This window comes from Aplidium turbinatum, chromosome 1 (assembly GCF_918807975.1).
Source record: "Aplidium turbinatum chromosome 1, kaAplTurb1.1, whole genome shotgun sequence".
NCBI lineage: Eukaryota > Metazoa > Chordata > Ascidiacea > Aplousobranchia > Polyclinidae > Aplidium > Aplidium turbinatum.
Window position 1 is genome coordinate 13,265,399 of NC_137472.1, and position 23,544 is coordinate 13,288,942.

The following is a 23,544-nucleotide window of genomic DNA, read 5'->3' on the forward strand; positions in this document are numbered from 1 at the left end:
TTACTCCGTCTGCTCCCTGACAGACACATGGTCCATATGATGATGGAACTTGTGCAAAACCGCAGTTTTACCCTCACAACCGGTAGCGGTCGTCAAAGCAGACTACGTCGACTTAAAAACGGCGTCCCACAGGGCTCAGTCTTGGCTCCTCTCCTGTTCAACATATACACCTACGACTTGCTCCCCACCATCTCCAGGAAATATGCTTACGCAGACGACCTGGCACTCCTGCACTCAGCAGGAAACTGGCAGTCAGTGGAGAGGAACCTCAGCCAAGACATGCAAACACTATCAGCATACCTCCAGAAGTGGAAGCTACAGCTCAGCAAGTCAAAGACAGTGTCGGCGGCCTTCCACCTTAACAATCGGGAGGCACAGCGTGAGATAAACATCAACATTGATGGGGAACGCCTGCCCTACTGTGCCGAACCTACATACCTCGGCATAACCCTGGACAGGTCACTCACGTACCGCCGGCACTTGAAGTCACTGCGCAAAAAAACTATCTACACGCGTCGCACTTTTGAGGCGATTGGCGGGTTCCGGCTGGGGAGCTAGTGCTAAAACTCTTCGTACAGCTACCCTAGCCCTTGTTCATTCCACCGCTGAGTACTGCGCGCCGGTCTGGTGTCGTAGTTCTCACACCCACCAGATTGATACCGCCATCAACGACGCACTGCGTACTGTGACTGGATGCCTGCGTCCCACTCCAACGGACTGCCTACCCATCCTAGAAGGCATCCAACCCGCTGAGCTACGCCGTAAAGGAGCCACGATTTCTCTCGCTCGCCGCGCTTTGGACCCCGACCATCTCCTCCATGCAGCATTCAAGAGACCACCACCTATAAAGCAGCGGCTGAAATCAAGATACCCCTTTGTGCCTGCCGCACAACAACTACTTAAGCACGCAGAAGAACTTGGTTGAAGTGCGGCACACTGGACGAACCATATGTGGAACACGGAGTGGCAAAATCACACCTCCACGCTCCGTGACTTCATACCCGACGCCGATCCCCGTCCACCAGGGATGTCCCTCGCAAGGCTTGCGTGGGTCAGGCTTAACCGCCTGCGAACTGGCGTTGGCCGCTTTCGTTCGGACATGCACAAGTGGGGCCTGGCTCCTTCATCAGAATGCGAGTGTGGTGCCACTGAACAGATCGCAGACCATGTCATCCACCTCTGCCTAATCCACCGGCCTCCACACGGTGCGCATGGTCTGAGGGTCCTGGACGACGAGACTGCTGAGTGGCTGAAGATTTCCTGCCCTCCAATCTAGCCTGGAAAGATCGCTCATACGCCATCATCATCATCAGAGCCTTACTGTTTCATAATGAAAACTTGTATTCCTTTAGCACAGGGGTGGGGAACCTTTTTAGTATTGCGGGCCACATAAAATGAGAAATAACACAGGCGGGCCACCAAAAATTTCGAAATTTTATTTCCAGATAAAAAATGCAGCGAAGTAGACAATGATTTATTTCACTTTCACAGCTAGTGGGATGGCTGAAAGTTTTTATTTTTGGTGAGTCGTGTGATGTCTGCTGACACGGAAGATGTTGCAACTCTTAACTGCATCTCCACGTTTTTATCAGTCAGTCTGGAGCGAAGCCGACTTTTTGTTAGATTCAATTTGGAAAAAAAACTGCTCGCAACGGTAGGTGCTTCCAAACAGAGACACATATTTCAAACCATGTTTCCGCATGACTGGAAAATCATCAGCATTTATGTAGCGTTGATAAAAGTTGAGCAGTGGAATGTTTTGGTACATCGCTTTCAACGAACTGTACCGTCACTCTGGAGCTCTACTATTTCATGTTGGAAGTTACTAGGAACATCAGTTGCAACCACATTGAAAGGAGAGGCAAAAATATCTAACTCCATTTCTTTACTCTTTATGTCCAAAAATCTTGCATTAAATGTCTCCATAAGATTGACACATACATGGGCATATTTGGCTTAATTTTGACGCGGGCCACATGGAACAGTCACGCGGGCTGCATTCGGCCCGCGGGCCGCAGGTTCCCCACCCCTTCTTTAGCACATTCAGCATATTTTAAGAAAACTATGCAAATGTTAAAACTGTTTAATTGCTTCGAAGTATGATCAATTTAACTGGCCAAATAAGTAAAGATTTCAAAAAACTGGCATTCTTAATGGGTCTCCAGAGTGGATTATCCAAATTTTATGTTTTCTATCCCATTGGGATAGTAAAAATACTTCGGCGCAGTGCAATGGATAAAATGGCCAAAACGGGTCGAGTTCACTATTGGGAAAAGTGACGTCAAATGAAATCTTTTGATTAACTTAAGTAAAATATTGATCCCAACGTTGCACGTAAAATTGGACCTTATCAAACAGTTTGTAAAACATTAGACAAAGATTTGGATGCATTCAAACACCTAGGCATATAATTTTCTAAGGTTTTTAAAGCAAAGATAAAAGCTGGTGTTTTTACAGGACCCCAGATAAGAAAGATTCAGGAATGAAAAGAATTTTTTTAAATTTAGGGAAGCTTCAAAGAACTTCCGTGTTGTGGTTTACCAATATTTTAGTTCTCTCATTTAACAAAAACAAAGTTTAAGACATATCTCGTAAACTTGCTTTCACTTGTAGATCAAACCAACCAGAAATGACACATAGATAATAATAATATTCAGTGATTACATAATCAATCGTTTGCTGTAGTGTTTTGTTTTTAAATCGTCAACTCGCCACGTATGTTTACGTGTTTTTAATGGTATTTTTTACCATAGAATCTAGCAAGCAGGTCAATGAAAACTATTTACCTTAAAACAAGGATTTATCTTTATGTTTTGTTACACAAAGGCGCTAAACCGGATTGCATTTTGAGGCTACTGTAAAGCAAAATCAAAATAATAAATTTTTGCAGTTTATAAGAATTGCAGAAAATGATTTTAATTTAGGTTATGAGTTGAAATTAGTTTAACAGGGTTGAGTTGCAAACTTTCTACTTAAAAACAAATTTTCTTTCATTGAATTCTACATTATGTTTCATTTACCTCAAGTAGGTTAAATCGACAATCTCATGCATCGTAAATGACAATTCAATTTCTAGATAAAAAAAAGCTGTGTTGTATTTCAGGTATGCCAGATGGTTTGCAATGTAGATTATTTCACTTTGATCTGAAGACCTAAACAATTCATGTGAAGACCAGTTTTCCTTGACTATGAAACGAAAAGCTCTTCCTTCTTCTGAACAACCAAAAAAAAAATTGCGAATTAAAATAGAGCCCTTAGCACAGAAATTAAAACAACTTTGCAATGAACATGGAAAAGAGATTGACCCAATCCACACTGCACCTATCTTGAATGAAATGGGATTGCACTTTAAAGCAAAATCTCCTGATAAATTCAGCTTGATACAAAGCGCAGCTTTATTTAATTCTGCAATGGTCAGGGACCCGGACAATGTAGCATTTCAAAAAAATCTTCAATGTCTCTGTAAAATAGTTTTGCAAGAAGCAAATGCACAAAATAAAAATGAAGATTTAGTTGCATTTTCCAATGATATCTCAAACGAGATAAGATCAATGAGAAATCAGACATCAGATAAGCTGCGAGTACTAAGAGACATTGCCAAACTAACCAATGGAATTGCAGAAAACCAACATAAGAAGAAAATCGTCACTAAAGTAAAAGAAATTAACAACATGATTTCAAATCATTACAAAAGCATCATGTGCTCCATAGCACAAAAATGCGAATTCGTTCTTGGAAAATTACCTTGTAAATATGCTCTTATCGGAATGGGATCTCTGGCTAGGTATGAGATCACTCCTTATTCGGATTTCGAAAGCGCAATTGTGTTGGAAGAAGGAGTGCAATACAAAAAACGTTATAAGTCAATATTGGAATATTTCGGTTGGTTCTCAGTAGTTTTTGCTATTATTCTCGTTAACTTGCAAGAAACTGTTCTCAGATTTTTGAATATTCCTTACTTAAATGATAAAGACACCCCAGAAGGAGACTGGTTTTATGATAATTTCACAAAATGTGGAATTTGCCCAGATGGATTCGCTCCGCATGCATGTAAGAATCCTCTTGGAAGAACATTTAAAACTAAAATGAAGAACTTCACAACAGAGCTCATCAAGCCTGTAAGTGGAATGGTTTCATATTTGGACAGCGACGAGGACTTGAAAAATGGCTATCACCTTGCAGATGTTTTGAGTAACCCATGCTTTGTATCAGGCGATGAAACAATTTATAAAGCACTCGTCGAAAAAACTATATCAGTTGTGAAACATAAATTTCAAATAGAGAATTACTTGGACAAAGTTCGAAATGAAATGGGAAATTTTGATCCTTTTTTGCATATTGAACTTATACAAGAAACAAATCTTTGCAACATCAAACAAGGGCTTTATCGTAGTGCAACATTGTGTATAGGTGCTTTGGGAAAAATCCATTCTATTGATGCATCTTCTTGTTTTGAAATCATAGAAAGCCTTTATCGTAAGAAAATTTTAAAACGAACATATGCCGATAAGCTCTCTTACGCTGTAGCCCTGGCATGCCAAATCCGATTGGAAAGATACACAACTTCTGGGGAACAAAACGACGTTATCAGAGAAGATGATATTGCGTTAATATTGGCAAATATTGTTGGCAAAGAAGGTCTTGTTGATTACTTTGTGACAGCAAAGCAACTTCAAAGCTCAATAGACCTTGATCACAATAGTAAAACGTTAAACAAATATTTTTACCCAGACATTAAATTAAAGTTAGAGGTTATAAAAAGTTTAAACTTTATGGACATACTTTCAATTGAATCGCAACGAATTTCAAGATTGCGTCAAAGCAACCTTGATGGTGAAGAGAGGGTATGGATTGAACGCATTGTTGCTGATATACACAAGGACAAAAAAGAATATGATAAATGTCTAAACATATTAGAATCGTTGCTAAAACTTAAAGACATTAGTTTTCAAACAATGTTGACCATTTTATTAGATAAATGCTCCTGTTTATTCTATATGAAACAATACCAATCTGCGATTAAAGTCGTTGAAGATTTAGAAAATAAATTCCAGAGCGAGTTCTCGACTGTAGAAGATTCTTCTGAGATTTATCAAATTCTTGTAGATTTGTTTTCCATTGAGGCTCAAAGTAATTTTAATCTTGGCTTGTATAAGGAAGCCTTGTCTTGGCAAAAGACAGAACTAGACATGTATGTTTACGATCATGACTTACTAGGTGGACCAAAACATCCTTCTAATATCTTAAGCGATATTAATTACGCATCATGTCTCAACTGTGTTGCTTTTTGCTGCATTCAGCTTGCCAAAACAAAAAATGCTATAAAGTATTCACAGAAAGTATTGCTTTTATCAAAAAGCATGGAGCTTCCCATGGATGTAATTGGTGATTCGCACAAAGTTTTGGGATGTTGTTATGTACAACAACAAAAACGTCACAAAGCTTTGATTGCATTCAAAAATGAACTTCAAATTCAAAATCAGTGTATTTTTTTCGATCAAGCTGAGGATGAAGACAACGATTTAGATATAGTAAAACACAACATAAAATGTTTAGAAGCGAAGGGAACTGCTAGGCCTAACATTAAAATTTCGAAAGACGTCCCATTGAATCTTGTAAAACCGAGGTAACGGTTTCGAAACTTTACTGTTGTTTGCCAATGGATGCCACAAAGCATATCTTTGTTTTAAAATCTCATCGCACATGTTAGTGTGAAAAAATCAAGATGTTTATGTTAATTTTATAATCGCCTTGAATATCATGTCAAGTGTCAGCCTACCAAGCGATTCTTGTTGTTTCTAGAAAACCTCTAAAACGCCAACTGTGTCTTTGTGATAGATTATTACGTTACTTTTACATACATAAAGCTTGCGTTGACGCAGAATTCATATCTTTCTTTCCACGGAGTCGGTGGTCCATCTGATGGTACAAAATAATTACATTTTAGCAATCTCTTATTCTTTCCAAAAAACAAGTTTAAATAATGGATTGCTTTCAGTTTTTAGACAAGAAACTGGTTTTCCAAAGGAATGACTTTTCAAAGGGCGCCAGAATTGTATTTTTGTTGTTTCAGCAACGCTATTTTTAACTTTTACTCCTGTAAAAAACAATTTATGTCATACTGCGGCCGAAGAATTGATTGGCGTCCTTCATCACCCATTTAAACGTTGGCATAGCATGGCCAACGTTAATTCAACGTCTAAATGACATATGTCAGTCAGTGACTGGCGTAGCGCTTTATCTTTTTAAAGCCTTTGCCGCATCTTGGAAGATGCAATATCAACGTTAGCGAACGATTTTTCAAACAAGGCTTACTATTTAAAGTTATTTATTCTTCACTTTGTCTTTAAATGACAAGGCTTCTTTGTGTTTTTCTACATCAGCGCAATAATTCAGCGAAGTAAACTTTTATTTTATGAAAGTATAGACAAAATTCTCTTGAGTTTTTATTACTGCATTTTGTAAAGCGAGTTGTTCAATGTCAATCCTTAAGCATAAATTAAGAAAGGTTATGGTTAATATTTCTTGACCATTTGCTAATTGTAAAGTTTGTATTCTATTCTATTTGAATAAGATGCACTAGTAGAATTATTTGTTGTATGACTGTTACGACTTTTTTCATTTGGATTATTGTTTGTACGCATTTATCACTTCAAGCCTTGCTGACTCGGTGAGTCGACTAAACTATCTACACCAGCTCTACTTATGATTGAAGTATATCTACGCACTAAATTTGTTAAACAAACTTGTGACCTTATGACCTTCTGACCTTGTGATCTTGCAACATTTTTGCCACAATAAACTAACAGAACGCAAAATCGTATTCAGTTTAATCTACTTGGCTTGTGTCTCTGTCTTAATTGTTTGAGGTCTCAAAACCGTATAACCAAGCGACGCATCACAATAACCCAATCCACTGTTTGGCGCCAGTGAGAAAGATATTCTCTAACGTAGAATTTGCGCCAAAATTCTACATTATGTTCAATCAAGATGTTTATGTTATGTTGAATCAAGATGTTTATGTTATGACTGCTTCGAATGACGTACAAGAAAAACCTTGAAGAATAAAATTAAAACTGAGAGTACTATTCGAGAGATAGCACAAGTAAAAAAAGATCCGTGAGTTTCTTAGAAGCCACCGTTTGCGATGGTATGGGCGTGTGAAACATATGTCTGATGACAAGGATCCAAATAGCAAAAAAGATTTCTGTCTAAGGGAAAAGAATTGGGAGACCCAACATTAGATGGCTAGAGTTGGTGAAAGACATCAATGCAAGAAGTTTAAATAAGATTAACTTCAGTAACCAAAAAGCACTGCCAAAGGTTTTCAAAAACTGGCGGACCCCTGCTAGCTAGGAAAAAAGTAGATTCGATGCATTATAGAGACAAATAGATGATGCTGGTGATGATACGACATAGGCTAACTCTAAGCTGACCCTTGCATTCCATGTACTGCATGGTGTGCTGACGAATTCTGTACAGTTGATTGATCTTGACAGGCCTGCATTCAAGTTTATGTTATAAGCCTATAAACGTTTTCATTCGCAAAATACTACCCAGAAGTATATTTAAGCAGAGTGTTGCACAAGTGACAACAATTGGGCTACATATGAAAGTTTAAAGAAATGTTGTAAGGTTATTTTCCAACTAGCCTATCGTTAAAGCATTTCAGTGACAAAAAGAAAACACTTTTAGAATTGGAGATCTATAACCTAAACATATGCTTAGACAACATGGGCACTGAAAACACACTGCAACACACTGAAGCATGCACACTTTCAGCTTAATATGTGTGAAAAATTTGTGCATTCACTGCAGCTTAATACTTTAATTTGGCAATTGTTTTGATCATGTAAGAGCGTAGCTCAATAGAAGTTCAAACTTTTGTGCCCAAATTGTTAGCAAATCTATCCAAAATCTCAACAATTCAAAAGATTATTTGTAAAATGTCATAAATTAAACTTTTACATTCTCTGTCGAGCATGTTCATTTTGTAACATATGCGTTTAAAGCGTCACTTTCAACATCAGAGCCCATTTCGAATAGGATTACTTTTTATAGAGCTTGTAAGCATGTAAAACTTTTTAGGCAAATTTTATACAAATTGAACATCTCACAGCTTCAAATCATGTACATTTTAAGTTGATTTTGCTAATTAAAGGATAATTTTGGTTATTTAAACAAAAAATCAAACAAATGAATTTTTGTAAAACATGCAAGTACGGTAGCTTTTGCACAAATTTTTATCGAATTTGCCTAAAGTTTCATCAAAAAAAGCATGTGGCACGATTGCGCTCCCTACACTCCTATTGCCCCTAGTCCTTGAAAGTTGTTCAGCATGTGGGTGGAAAATGATCTTTATCCGTCCAACCAACGGGTCTCTAATGGTGTTCGCTTCATCCACTTTTAAAACTTTTTTGACAAAGTATGTCTTTTTTGTCCAATGATATTGCTTCGGTCAGCTGTTTCTCAAACCTTTTTGAGTAGGCAACTGTATTTTGAGTAGCCTATCCACTTTGCTGAGTGCCGACCAAGCAAAAAGCTAGTTATTTTCAGGTCAACACAAGTTAGCTACTGGTCCAAACGTAGCCTACTTGGTCTTTTGAAAAGCAGTTTGATATTGCTTTTGATTAGCACACACTTCAGGCTCTTTGTAAAGCTATCTACCAAATAAAAATTCTCCAATCTTCTGGACCATAGCCCAATACTTACGTTGTAATAAAAAGTCCACATATGTCATTGCAAAACATCAGGACTTCCTTTGACTAGTAAAAAAGAAGTTCTTCTACGATTCAGTAAACTGAAATTTTAGCTTCTTGATCAAGAAAACATTTTCTTATTAAGTTTCGATGCTCACAAATTTTATCTTTTAAACTAATAGGTCTCTTAGCAAGTTTAATTTGGAAATTTCGTATACTTTTCGAGGCTTTGGACTAGTAATGCAAGCGCGGTCGCCGAGATTAACAGAATAAACTTCCTGTGTGTTGTTAAAGTTTTGTTTTTGTAAATTCTTTCATCCAATGGCTGCCGCTGAATGCACAGCTCTGTTTGAGTGAGTTGCTGAATTGAACACCGCAAAAGCCGTACAAGAGCTTTGCTTGATTCTGCGACTTTTCCACAAAGTTCCCGGCTATCCAATTAGGCCATCGTGGCGGAAAAAGAAAACTTGTTGCAAAAATTTGCATTTTTGTTGGTTAAATTGAAGAAACTGAAAATTTTCTGAAATCATTAGGAATGAAAATTTCAATTTGGTATTGTTTTTCACTTTAATAAACGATCTGTTAAAAACTGTTTCGAAAAAACTTTCTTTTACAAAATTGCTTGTGCAGTATAGATGTAAACTTGAACGCACGTAAAGTGATTGGGATACGCTCCAAAAACGTTGGTTGAATCAAATGACTCATTTGCCGCTATCTACATTTATTGCTGATATAATTGGTTTCTTATTGTTAAGGGACTAAACTCTTTTACCAAACGTATTTCATGCTTGAGTTTTGCGCGATATCTTTTTCATTACTGTACTCAAGATTTGAAACAATTCAAATGGCCACCAACAATATTTGCACAGATGGTAGACAACCGGCATGAGTGGGTTCATTATTTGAACTTATTGTTTACGAAATTATTGCCAAGCTTAGGTTTGTAACATAGATTGTAACGTAATCGTGACGTCATCATATCGATGTCATCATTATTCGAACTTAGGGGACCTGTATAGTGTATAATAATCGACACGTAAGCACATCTCGACTTCTTCAAGTATTCGAATCTCAGTCTGAGAACTAGTTAGGTACTGAAAACTATGTCCTCTCTAGACTTGCCTCATCAAGACGTAACCGTTTGTTCACTGGTGTTGGTGGATATGGTCATTGCGTTTGGCTTGGCAGAGAGTGCTGCTTGTGTGTGGTAAAATGCAGACGACAGGTCATAATCAAGGATTGCACGCTGTACAGATCACCTCATTGTATGGAAGGACTAGTTTCCATTCACGATGACACCAGGTAGTGGCTAACCGAAGGATGCCCTGATATATAGCGACAACACGAGAGAAGAAGTAAACAACTGTTCGACAACATACACGCAACAATTATATAGTAGACATCTCAAATTGGTATAAGAGGCTAAGAAATAGTTTCATAAGGTCAACGGTCAGGTTTCACATCAAGTCCGGAAGCCAAACGCATTACTGCTGTTCCATTCTCCAAAGGATGCTGATCGAAACGTCCACTTTCAGATTGAAAACTAGCCATCTTTAAACTTACAAAACCCCTTAACTCAGCTGCTTGTAGTTGAAGTGTTTATGACAAAGAGCTTTACGTATATTGTCATGTCAACCATCGAATGTTTTACTTAGCAGACAAAGGTCACAATTTTTCATCAGTTTGTTTTGCACTTGAATAGATCAAACACCGAGTTGTTCGTCAACGCATGGAACGTCTGTGGAAAGTAAGTCATTATGGTAGCCTACCCAGGCTGGATGAAATAAAATTATTTCTTTTTTTTTTCAAACTCGAGTTAAACGTGCAAGGTTGAAAATTGAAAAGTTATAATTTTTGTTCCATATTTGGTGGGTTTAATTAAAATCCAAGACCTACGCATTCATCGGCTGCGTGGCCGCGGGGTGAGAACGTTTGTGAAAACTTGCAAAATAAAAGAACTTCTTCTTCTCTCTAAAGGTACAACGTAGGTTGGATGCCACTCTTTAGTACGAAGAGTGTCAAGACAGCCAATTACATTCAAAAATATTGGTAGCAGCTGGCTCAAAGACTTTATTTCCTTTCACTAATAGTAATTTTTTTCTCACTTTCCACGTGTACAAATTAGATAATTATTGCTGAAAAATGGAGATTATGAAAGTAGACAGGCATAAGCCACCACCCATCACTCACTCGGCAAACATTCGGTCATATTTGAAATAATCGTTGATAATTGCGCTGCAGCAAAGGAACTCAAGCCTGCTCTAAATCCTTCATGAAACGAAAACCATTGAGCCAAGTTGTTCACATCCGTCTGACGTATTTGGCAAAAATAAATTTAAGCTTGAAAATACAGTGGGAAAAAATACAATTCCTGTTGTGTGGCATCTGTAATCGCAGTGTACTGTATGTTGTCGCAATAAGCGTAAAGTAAAACCTTGTTACTACTTTTCTTTTACTCATCGGAATATAGCCTTTTTAACCATGACCAGCCATAACTCAGCAACAATACGACATTTAGCATTGTAACAAACTCTAAAATAAAGCGAACGTCTTCGGCTATACATGTAGCTTTTTTAAAGCCTTTAAAAGAAAAATAATTATACGTTGCATAAGAAAATACTAGAGAAACACAGTATAACATCAAAAATGTTGTCTAATCGCAGCATAGAAAAACTGCCTGATCTGCACACATACGAAATGACTACACAAAACAACGGGTCAAGTATTTGATAAAGAAAAATAATGTTCAGAGGAGAAGTATCTAAGCAGATTGTGCAAGATGGACTAAAGCACAAAACGAGATAATTGCACAAAGCAAAGCAAGAATAAGTGAAACACACAAATAACAATTTAATTAAAGACGTTATAGCTCTGTTTATGATTAAAAAAATAACCTCTCTACCCAAGTTATAAAATAGAGCTTAGTGAACAATACCAATTAGACATACAGTTGATTGAGGTGACTCGAATCTAAATGCTATTAAATAAGCACTATTAGTCTTTCAGGCGGCTTCATAGACCATTTTTTTATCGATAATATTTCCACTAAATTAATTAAAAAATGCGACTTGTAACCTAGTTTTTGCATTGTCAAAAAACTACAGATTATTTTCAATTTTCCACAGCGTTTATTTGCATTCATCCATCAAGCATGCAGAGTCATGATCAACTCATAAATCAGTTGTGAAATAATTTTACAGATCTTATAAATCAGTCACAACAGTCACTAACGTAACGCTTTCTCAAAAACAAACAAAACTGTGTGCCACCAACACTCGTGAGAAGCTATTTTAGGAGAGCAATACAACTGCAGGCGTTTGTAGAAATGCTACCGTCAGTCATGCTGAGTATGTGGAATTTTCATCTTGGAGGAAAAATTGCAGAAACTTAACTTTTGTGTTTTGACGTGAATTTGAAGGGTATCTTTTTTGATTTCTATTTTAAAAGTATATTTCAAACAATTATATGTTGAAAAGTGTAAAATAATATAATTTTGGTGAACAAAATGTTCAATACACCTAATGACAGCGAAATAACAGTGTCGAAACAATGCATGTTGAGGTGATGCAATACAGTGGAGTATGTACCCAGGAGTGAAAATCAACTTGGCGTTAATATTAAGCGTTTTACATAATTATTTTTTTATGATTTTTATTTGATCAATGCGAGAAAAAGGTTATTTTTACAACGATAAAATCAAAAGTTGTTCATAATATAACACAGTCGACTTTAACCATTGAAGCAAGGGTTTTTAACCGAATTGATCTATCAAGAGATCTTCTTCTTCGTTTGAACCTTCTTCGCCACTCCAGGGGTCGAGGGGCTCTGCCTTTTACCACCCTTGAGAAGTGGCGGCGGCGCGGTCTAGATGTTTGGGCAGGTGTCGAGCAGCCATTTAATTGATTTGTCATCCAGTTCACGCAGACCACGCACACCATTTGGCGCATGGTAGATGGCGCAGTTACAGATGGTGTGGTTTATGGTTTGTTCCTCTTTGCCACACTCACAAATCGCGGATGGAGCCATCCTCCATTTGTGCATGTTGGAGCGAAATAGTCCGACGCCAGTACGCAGGCGGTTGAGCCGCACCCAGGCCTTCCTTGGCAAATGCATTCCGGTTGGGTGATTGCTAGTGTCGGAGATGAAACTTTGGAGCCTTGAGGAGATCTTCTTCCACTCCGATCTCCATTGGTGGTCTGCCCAGGTAGCCGCACTGGTGGATTGGTCTTATCAAGAGATTAAACTCATAAACAACGAAAAAACAAACCACATGACAAATGTCCAAAATCGGATCTGAAAAAGTTATAATAATGAAGAAGATTTATTCATAGACAGTTGGCAAAAGGTAGAACCGAGTAAAATAGTTGGTTCTCTACGCTGAGATCTTTCAGCAGTAGAGGATCTAGAAGGAACTTGGGATGCTCTACCTCGGTTATATTGCTTTTATACAACTCTTTCAAGAAAGAACAAAGTAGGCAAAGCAGCCATTCTGAAAAAGGCGGTTTCGGAAAATATTTGACACTATAGCTCTATTCCGTCACATATGTATTGCTACCCGTTAATCGAAATCTACAACTCTACAAATCTACTTCAGATAAAACTAAACAAAGTAAGCAACGAACAGTCCGCTGTATAGATAGACTGATGTTTTGCCTTTCCATTTTGAAGGGATCGACAGGACGGTTGCATCAGATGGTTGTTGATGGTATGGTGCAAAGAAAGAGGTGTAGGGAAGACGCAAACGAACTTTGGGAGATGATGCAGAACAGTGGGATGACTTTTCAAGCATCGGAGAAGCAAAAAAAGTAGCAGAGGAACGTGACCTGTGGAAGCAAATTACAGCCAACTTTCGATTTGGAGACGGCACATGATGATGACTACCGAAACTCTATAAATGTAATTTAAGGGAACTCATGACCTGACTGGTGACTGCGTGTCAATATCAGGATTTATTCTATAAACAGGGTCGCAAACGATAAGATTTGAGTTTAAAAATATCATTACACCCTTCATTTGCAACTGGAAACTTTGCAGATATTCCGACATTTTCAACATTGCTATTGTACTTTCGTACAGTAATGAAAACTCAAGCAAATTCGAAAAAACACGCAGTTTTTCTAACAAATAGAAAATGTGGCTGCAATGTTATTTTTAATTTACAAGGAAACTTTGGTTTAAAAAGTAACTTGCTATGGTTGTACTTCACCGTTGTGCACCAATCGTTTGGCATAGTTGTTACTACGTCTGCTTACAAACACTTTGCCGTCGTTTTGTGGACCCAGACGAGTGGGCACACCCACAGTAAAATGATTTTATCTAAATCAAACATACCGTTAATTTATAACCGCAATTGAAACTAACTTACTTATGTTGGAATTTAGGACTGAAAGCTTTGACAATTCAAGTGCTAATTCAACACTGGCGTAGGACAGTGATTTGTACAAATGAATCGATGCAAATTACAAGGTTAAACAAACACAATGTATTTTCATAAGAAATTGGAGCTACTGACAGCAAATAACACTCAACTTATTGAGGACAATGAGAGATGGATTTCTGAGATATAGGCTTTGACACAATGCAACTTAATATGGCAATATAAATTTTTTGCGATTATTTTTGTAGAGTTTTCGAAAACGTTGTAAAAACATTTTGTAGCTGATTATAAAAGTAGTTTAGAAAAGTTTGCAACGTTAAAAAAATTTAATCAGAAGTATGCGAATTAATGAAAAACTACACTGCAGAAAAAGCAATATAAAGGTCTTCACTTCGATTTCTGATGACAAATTGTGTAATCCATTCATAAAAGGAGATCGTTTTTGTGCAGACAGAGTTGCAACTGTGTAGGCTACTGCCAGTTTTGTAATAATATTTTTTAAAGGAAGTTGAAAGTTTAGCCTACTATTTTTATAGCTTAGTATACATATTATATTTTTTTTCATGTGGAGGCATTATGCAAATAAAAGCATGCATGTGAAGATAGCCTACAAGACCTTAAAACTTTAAACCTAAAATTGAATCGATGCGGCCTAATTATCATCAGTGCATTAATCAAATATTTTCGACAGCTGGGGTTTTTCCTAATGCACTACACTTATTTCGATATTCTAAAATTGCTGCAATCATACTAACGATGAAGGCCTCCTTTTGACATTGACTCTGCTGCTCACAACTGAAATTTTCAATATTTTTTTTAAATTTGCCTTTTAAATTGACCTTAATTATGCTTACCGATACATCTTGAACTGCCTTAGGTATTCTTTATTTGTGAATTATTGTTTAGCATATAGCACTTGTATCTAGGCAAATTGTAAAAGGTCTTAAAAGATGCAAGTAGAAATGCAACCTCGTCCAAGTATACTAACTTGGGGAGCACTAACAGTGGAAGAATTAAAGCCTTTGTAAGTTAAGCTTATCTTATTCGTTCAATTTGCTTTGAATAAATCTTTCTTACCAGTACAATGGTTGAAGGACTCCGACTTTTACCATAGGCTACTTAAAACAGTGGCTCAAACTAAATTTAAGGGTAAGGCCGCGCAGCCATTGTGATGGTTCGTCGTTTAAGTAGGCCTAAACTTAAATACAAAAACTAGCCGTATTTAGTGTACGGTAGCCTACTGTCCAGTTATCTCATTCAGTGAGGAAAATATTTTTTTGTTCTTGCGTTAATGTGCGTCACTGTCCAGAGTGTTGGAAAATTCCCCAACCTACAAGCAAAAAGCTGTTGTTTAATTTTACTTTGCAGTTGTATAGCTTCATTTTGATTTGAAGAGTTGATTGATGGTACCGAACTTAAACATTGTCAGTAGAAGGTTGCACATAGCTCGAAGCTGCAGGTTTTCATGTCAGAATAATAACAATGATAATGGTAGCCTATGGTTTTATTTATTGTCACTTTATAACAGCTAAGGTCTTTTAGCGACATGGCTCATGTTTAATTTATATTGGGTTTACGATGTCATTACAATACACTATTACCCGACTTATTCTCACTGTGTTATGCAAGAAAGAACACAATTGGTACCGTTTTTAAAGTCTCCGGTTTGACCCGCCCTGGAATCGATCTCAGATATAAGTAAATCTGGCCAAAGCCAAAAGCGAAACCACTCGGCCACTGAGCTGGTAATGTGAGAATGAAATAAAACTAAATGTGGTGACTGGTGACATATTAATAGAAGAAAATCAAAATGTGAATTTGGCTAGTCAGAAGAATTCAAATTAACGAAGGCGCTTTAAGGCCTGATCAAACTCCTTTTGGTGGCATAAGACTGGATAGAGAGTTTTAATAAAAATTGTTAAAGGTAGTTATTGGTTTCACCTTGATGGGACGAAAAAGTTCTTCTTGCCGCCTTCTCTGATGATTGCTCAGATTCTTTTTTATTTTTATTTTTCGAGCAACGCTCAGAGTTCAAGGTAGATTGGTAATTCAGAACATTTCAGTGGATGATGTGCTTCCGTCAAAAACGAATGCCTAGATCAGTGTGGTTGCTGGCTTAGGATCGTTTATTGCAGTGGTATAAAGAATCTTGTGCATTTAGCTAAGCTTTGGCAGACATGGTTTTGAGTAAGAACTCCCAATAGTGTTGGTAAGTAAGTAACTCAACTCAAATTACAACTAAATTGCTCGGTTTGCGATACTATGATACCGTGTTTTGGCTGGTTTTGAGTGACGGTGTTGAATTAAAATGGAGTTTACAGATCTTTGAAATGGAGTTTACTTAAAACAAAGTTACCAGCACCCGTGGCTCAGTGGTTATCGTCTTCGGCTCTGGTGCTGGTAGCCCTGGGTTCGATTCCAAAGACTTTAAAAAGGTTACCGATTGTGTTCTTTCTTGCATAATGCAGTGAGGATAAATCGGGTAATAATCTGGTGACATATCACCCTCTTCTAATCTGCCTTGAGCGAGAATGGAAGCAGTACGGCTCATAAAATCACATGGAAGTTGGAACCCTGTCAAGTAACCCATGTTGATGCGCAATCTGCTGCAAGCGGAGATAGCGAATGATTATTATTATTACAGATCTTGTGGCGATCTTTTTCAAGTCGTATTTTATATACCCAATCTCGTGGCGTGAGTAGTTGCTATGCCATAAACCAGCTGGAGCGGCAAATGAAGCCCTTTTCGATGCCACCTCGATGCATTCGTTTATAACAGACATATTTTGTTAAACCTTTATTAGCACAGGATTTAGGTAACTCAGTCGACACAGATGTTGATAAATTGTCAACATGGCATTTACTTGTATTTTTCGATACAAATGCGCTGCTCTCAAAGAAGTTATCTTTTAAGATGGTTTGATGTCGATAAAACTTTATCAAAACAATCATAAACTCCAATCGGCTGGTCTACTTCCTACTCAGGGCTGTTTTAACTTACTCGCTTTCAAATAAACCACACAAAGTTTTTGTTTTTGTGATTCAAAGCACAAAAATATCGCATACACATCTCGCACAACAAGAAATAATTGTTCAGCATTCCAAGCAATATTGATTCTTTTGAAATTTTCTATGTTTTGTGCAAACCCATCAGCTGCAAGTGACGTATGCAGATCGAGTATGATTTGCACATCTGTAGCATCTTCTTAGTTTGATATCTTGAACTGTGTGATTCAAAGTGTTTGAAGTAGCAGCATCGATGAAACTCAACTTTTCGGCAATTGTAATAATCTATGATAACTGAAGGTTTCTTGTGACAGTTAGTTATCGAAACAGATGAGTGTGAAGAAGACATCATGAGGACATTCCTGTTTCGATTTTGTACATATGACAACCATAGAATGTTGTTCGAATGTTGATACAATGCTTCAGTACTTTTCACCTGCCTTTCCCTTGCTCATTTGAGCTGCGGTGGAACTTCACGTCGATTAGACTACCGTATCTCCTGTTGTTTCTGATTGTAGACGTATTGTCAACAGATGTGCAGATTAACGTAAAACGCAAATAACTGATTGTGAAAACAATTTAACGTTTTGAATTCGCTACAGTCGTAAGAGACTAAGAAGCTCGCTTTCACCAAATGTTACTGAGCTAGTGCATACGGGGAAGAGCAATCTCACACAAAATCGATGTTGACAAAATGTCAACGCATGTGCTGTTAAGGGTTAAGTGAATGTCTTTTATTTGTACAAAATATTTAACTGATCTTTATATTGCAGAGTGGGTGATTCTGACAAACCTGCTTGGGATGAAAAGTATACTTCGGAACCAAGAAAAGATAAACCTCGAAAGACAAGCGGATTTTTAAAATTTCTTCTCAAACTTTTTAAGCTTGTATCGTATGTTGTCTTTGGGGGAATGGTGTTAGGTTCAGCAATAATAAGCAAGGTAAAAGCAACTTTGAAGCTTCAAGTATGCAAATGATGTTGTATTTACGTTTCAACTTTTGCCTGGAAAACGCTATAATTGGAAGACATATCCATAAAAAATAGTGAGTTATGTGTAAATATTTACATACATTTTTTATTCAACTAAAATGCAATCTCTAAATAGACCAAAATAGATTATACAGTAAAAGTTCAGACAACAAAATCAAGATTGTGAGCAATAGCGCATGGTATTCAACCCGAAGACGAAAGAACATGAGGATGATGATAATGACATATAGGTTAATATTTAGTTTTTCTTTTACAGAGTTCATTGATGATACTGGTAAACAGTGCCAAGCCTTTTGTTTCATCGACAAGCAATAAGGGGAGTCAGAACATTATTCCACTTGACAATGACATAACGAGAGCTTGGTCTTACATAATTCTACTTGTAGCACTTTTGACTCCTGAGTTTTTGACTATCGCATACAGCTTATACAGAATTGTTATGAAACCAGAAAAACGCATCGATAAGATATCTCTATTATGGGTAAGCCGATTGATGCGATGTTTGTTTTGAGTTATCAAATGTAAAAAACCTGATAACTTACTAATATTCTTCAATAACACGAGACGCTCTGCTGGTGTAAAGTAAGTTAAACTATCACAAGGTGTTTCATGTGATAATCTGCGTTTATTTCGACGTTTCGTCAATCATACACGACCGACTTCTTCATGTTGCTGTAAATCAACCAAACATGCAAAATGAGAGCATAAAAAGTGTTTACCCTTGCCACTTCTACCTCGGAACAAGGTGCTGCAGGTGGTAATCTGCATTGTTTACACTTACACCTGGAGTGAGTTTCATATTATTGAACTAAATTCCTGGCAAACAACCTCATTACATTTCTTACTAATACTCTTTGTTAATTTTTTTTAGTAGTTTTGCATGTAGCATTTTCAATGTATTATCAGTATACTGCACAGTTTCTGATAGACGCTTAGTTTTTAAGTAATGTAGATTTTGAAGATTTATGGTGTAATAACAACAATAATAATGAAAGTGCTGATGAAATATTTAATATGAAAATTAGTGTTTTAATTTCTTAATCATATTAAAATAAACTCATTTTCAGGGAGGTGTTTGGGAAGTAATGCATGCAGTTGGAGAAGCCATACTGGTTTTCAAAGTTTTTCCGTATTTGGATGCAACAGTCGCTTTGATGGCCATGCCCCTCATTGGGATAATACCAACATGCTTACACATTTTCGCGTTAGCTTCAAATAAGGAAAACAAGTCAGATCCAAATGAAATCCAAACACTACACATGACAAACATGACGGAAAACAAAAATAAATCGAAACGTTACAAACAGTTGAAGCTGGTGTTTGGAATCCTTGCTCTAGTAATTTCTTTTCAATCCTTGTTATTATTTAGCTAGTATACCCATCTACACTCGACAGCAGTAGTTTTTAGGTTACGAGTCTTTATGGACAACCCAGCCCAAATTTTTTAAACCCTAAGAAGTTACAAAGCTGTCATTATTTATGTACAGAAAAAAAATTAAATTTTTTTTTTATCAATTTGAAAAGCGATATAGGCTGTAAATTTAATAGCTTATTTGTAGTTTAGTTCTAAAAAACGTAGTCTCTCGCAATGATTAAATGTTTTTTGCTTTTAGTTAACCTGTAAAAGTAGGTTAATAAATAGCAATAGGATTGTTACATCTATAAGCTAGTCAGATCATAAGCCTAATAATTTACATTGTTTATATGTTTACAGATCAATAACAATCGCTCTTTATGACGTAAAGACGGACACGTTTCTAATCTAAAATATAGACCAGAATAAACAAAATCAAGTTTACTTGAAAAAAAAAACATACAGTATGAGTATACTGTACTGAACGAAAAAAAATATAGATTTATACAAACTGCTTAAAAAAGTATTTTGATTTAGAGTTTATGTTTTGTTTTTAGATGTTGCAGCTGTGCGGATTTTCTACATTTTTTCTATGTTTCACACCAAATGATTTCTTTCAGTTTTTGAAGTCCGAGGCGACATACATTTGGGCTGTTTTTGGTGAGCTGCTTTTCTTAACAAAAATGGTTGCTTTTTTTCTTGCAAATTAATTTTGTGGCTTTTACAATTCGATGTGCAATTTGTTGGTAAATACAAATCTTACCGTTGTTAAGTGGCCAAGAGGTTTCCTTGTTTGCTAAATGGCGAGATTTCATTGGAAAAAGGAATGGTTTGTGGTTTTATAAGCAAAGTAATAACAGACTGACCTCCACTTGAAATTAGATTGAAAAATGTCCATAGTGTTTATAGACAAAGTTCTCTCATGATTATAAAACAAAAATGCTTTCGAATCAATACCTAAAGAAAAGTTTACAATATAAAATAATCTTTATAAAAATCACTTGCTTTGGCAAAAAGTAGGCTACTCTGGTATTGCGTATCTTGCTGCAACGTATGAGAACTAATGCAGCAATCAACATTAGTACAACAACGTACGGTTACAGCTAAGTTCGAATCCCATGCGTTCCATTATACAAATCATATTTTTATTTCCAGGGTTTGTTTTTACCTCTGTTCGCTATTGGGAAAACTTTGTGTCTGACGACTTCAACTTTAAATACTTCAAAGTCAAGGCTAAGAAACTGCAAACGAACTTTGATGCTGAGAGATTTACGTCATCGCTTATTTATTCCTCTGTGAAATGCATTGTTTTGGTTGGAATGGCTTTCATGGTATTTGTAGTATTCGAATGCGATACATATACAAGCAACTACGTTATTGGTGGTACCAATGCTTTCACACCTGAAAGATATAACAAGGTTATTGGTCTTCTTTATCATGAAGGAGTGCAAGACTCTACAAGGTAGGTTTTGCTTGGTTTCGTTTGTTTATAGACACAGCATTTTGTTTTAGGAATTTCTTTTTCTACCTTTTGTTTTATAAAAAGATAAAAACAGTTTTATTTGTTAAAACCATAATTGGTTCAATTCAATTCAGCTCAGTTTGTTTTTATTTCTGACAATCATAACGAAAATCAACATAATTATGCCACACATAGCAAACGTCTAAAAAAGGTAGAAGCGACAAAAGGCGAACGTTATAAAATAAGAATAATGCAATAGGGTATCGCTAGAATGTAAGATTTTTTATAATTATTTTTTATGTTGGTAAAAAATTTTCGTCAGAGACATTCTTCAAATTCTGTGGTATGTTTGTGCATTGCAAATTTGTGGGTCATTTGGAGCTTTCTACTTTGGGCGTGTTGCCTGCATGACGATGGTTCAACTCCAGTCTTTCACTATCCCGCTGGTACTGGTCACTCCTGTAGTCACTGCTTGCTCTGGGGCACTTAGTGTATATAAGCTAACTGGAGGCCTGAATGGATTACTTGGATTCCTTGGTGAGTTTTAGTTTCCAGACAATCAAGACAGTTATCTTGAGTCTTGACAATGTACAGTAGTTTTAGGAAATGTATGAAAACTTAAATTATCTTCAAATATTGAGTAATTATTTCATACAAGGAGTATCTGCTTTGCTTATGTGATGACGTAATACAGGAGAGCGCTTATTGATCTAACAAACTTTTCAAACAAACTATGTTTTTTGAGTTGTTTGTATACTAAGCGCTACTTGCTATTTTAGGTCTTGCCAAACAATACCAGCATATCAAGATCTTTGCTTACTACATTGACTGGAACAACCTGCTATTTTACACCGGTTCAACTGCTGAAGGGGCACACACAAAGCAATCAGTTGCAGAAACTACTGTTGCGCTTACAATCCTTGTTGGATTATGCCTTGGATGGTTGTCTTTGGTACTTATCAGCCTTTACGTTTGGAAAAATCCAACTCACCGGCTAGAAAAGTACGCTAATAATAGAGATGCTTTAGTATTGCTTTGCATTTTATGCATAGGCCTACTGTTGGCTGCGTAGTCAAGTGGTGTGAGGGCCGCCAGTCTAGTTGACAGTTGCCAGTCTAGTTGTAGATATGGCGCTGTGTCTTAATGAGACACTTAATAGCGTTCCAAAATAATGGGAGCAGCAAACTTGAAGACTATGTGTCAAGTAATTGCTTTCAACTTTGATGTGATGTTACATTTGTGATCTGCAATGTGCAAGGCAAAAGATGATCAATAATTTTTTTACCATTTGACTTACAAAATTCTATGTTATCGCAATAAATGTTAAATAAAAAAACAATGATGATGATTATATATAAGTTTTTTGTATCGTTAATTGTTCTACAATTTTTTAGAATGGAAGTTTTATTTGTGAAGCCGTTGTATGGAGGTCCACTGATTGATCAGGTCTTACTCTTGAATCGACGTCAGAATCCACGTCACTATTTCAACATTAAAAGGAACCAATTGAAAACAAACGAAAGCAAAAGGTTAGAGGGCAAAAGGTTAAAGGTTAAAGGTTAGGTTTAAAGGCAAAAGGTTAGAAAGCAAAAGGTTAGTATAAGGACCAGGTTCAAGGCCTGTTTTGGAAAAGTCAATTCAACCAAGGAATTTATGAAATTGAATTCTAAAGCTTTATCAATATTCGAAGCAATTAAATCATCCATACTCTTGTCTAGAAGTTTACTTTTTAAAATATTCCTTTGGTTAGTTTTAGTATTTTAACTTTACAATGACCATGTTTTCATAATTATTTAAATGAAAACGTTTTTGTAAAACGTTTCATCAAAATTTTCTTATGATTTCACTGATGATCCAATAGCATGCGCTAGCCTACTTTAGTTAACAGTTAATTAAAATTTTGTTGTTTAGTTAACAGTTAGTTGATTTGATTGCATTCTAAAACACATAAAATGTTCAACGTTTGGTCTTTGTCGGTTTTACTGTCTCTCATTTTTTAGCTTGCTTATTTTCATGTGCAAGCGTAACAATTATATGTGAGCTTTAAAAAGCGTGTGTTAGCTAAGCTCAATTCAAATGAATGTTACTCCATGTGAGCTGGCAATGTGAAGAATGACATGTAATCTTCTAATAATTTTACAACATCACAAAATGTGTTCAGCAAACACAGAATCTATAGCTTTTATCCTATTTCTATCTAAGCAGTAAAGCCACTTTGATAAGACATTCTTCGTTTTCAAAGTTGCTAATGTGAGACAATCCATTTTTCAACAGTCTTTATTTGTGTTCAACAACGCTATTATGTGTAGCCCATCATGTAGCCATCATAGTTACAAAGAAAATCAAACTCTCTTTCTTTGACAGATCGCATCACACGAAGCGCTCAACAAAACCGGAGCTCTTCTTATGCGCCACTATGTGGCATGAAACAGAAAAGGAAATGACCCAGATTTTAACTTCTTTTATGAGGTAACTTTAAAAACCATCTGGTTAGAAACATGGCTGTGTACGGCTAGTTATTAATTAATTATGAGAACATCGATTAAAGTCCAGACTAGTTGAAATACATCTAATGAAACTAAATCATGGTAGTTTTTCATGTTTAAACACAATACCCTCACATTTGCATATTAGTTTTTACCAGTTGGACTTTA

General features: G+C 36.5%; 1 protein-coding gene across 1 annotated transcript in view; it reads left to right on the forward strand.

Moving 5' to 3' along the window:
* Positions 1-3,188: 3,188 nt before the first annotated feature.
* Positions 3,189-23,544, forward strand: part of LOC145778967 (chitin synthase chs-2-like) — a 36,581-nt gene continuing 16,225 nt past the window's right edge. Inside the window, exons 1-10 of the mRNA XM_082590580.1 lie at positions 3,189-5,626; positions 17,856-18,024; positions 18,331-18,555; positions 19,142-19,411; positions 19,986-20,088; positions 20,584-20,890; positions 21,213-21,427; positions 21,670-21,892; positions 22,285-22,448; positions 23,221-23,359. Coding sequence (XP_082446706.1) covers positions 3,189-5,626; positions 17,856-18,024; positions 18,331-18,555; positions 19,142-19,411; positions 19,986-20,088; positions 20,584-20,890; positions 21,213-21,427; positions 21,670-21,892; positions 22,285-22,448; positions 23,221-23,359 — 4,253 coding nt within the window. The remainder of the gene's footprint in view (positions 5,627-17,855; positions 18,025-18,330; positions 18,556-19,141; positions 19,412-19,985; positions 20,089-20,583; positions 20,891-21,212; positions 21,428-21,669; positions 21,893-22,284; positions 22,449-23,220; positions 23,360-23,544) is intronic.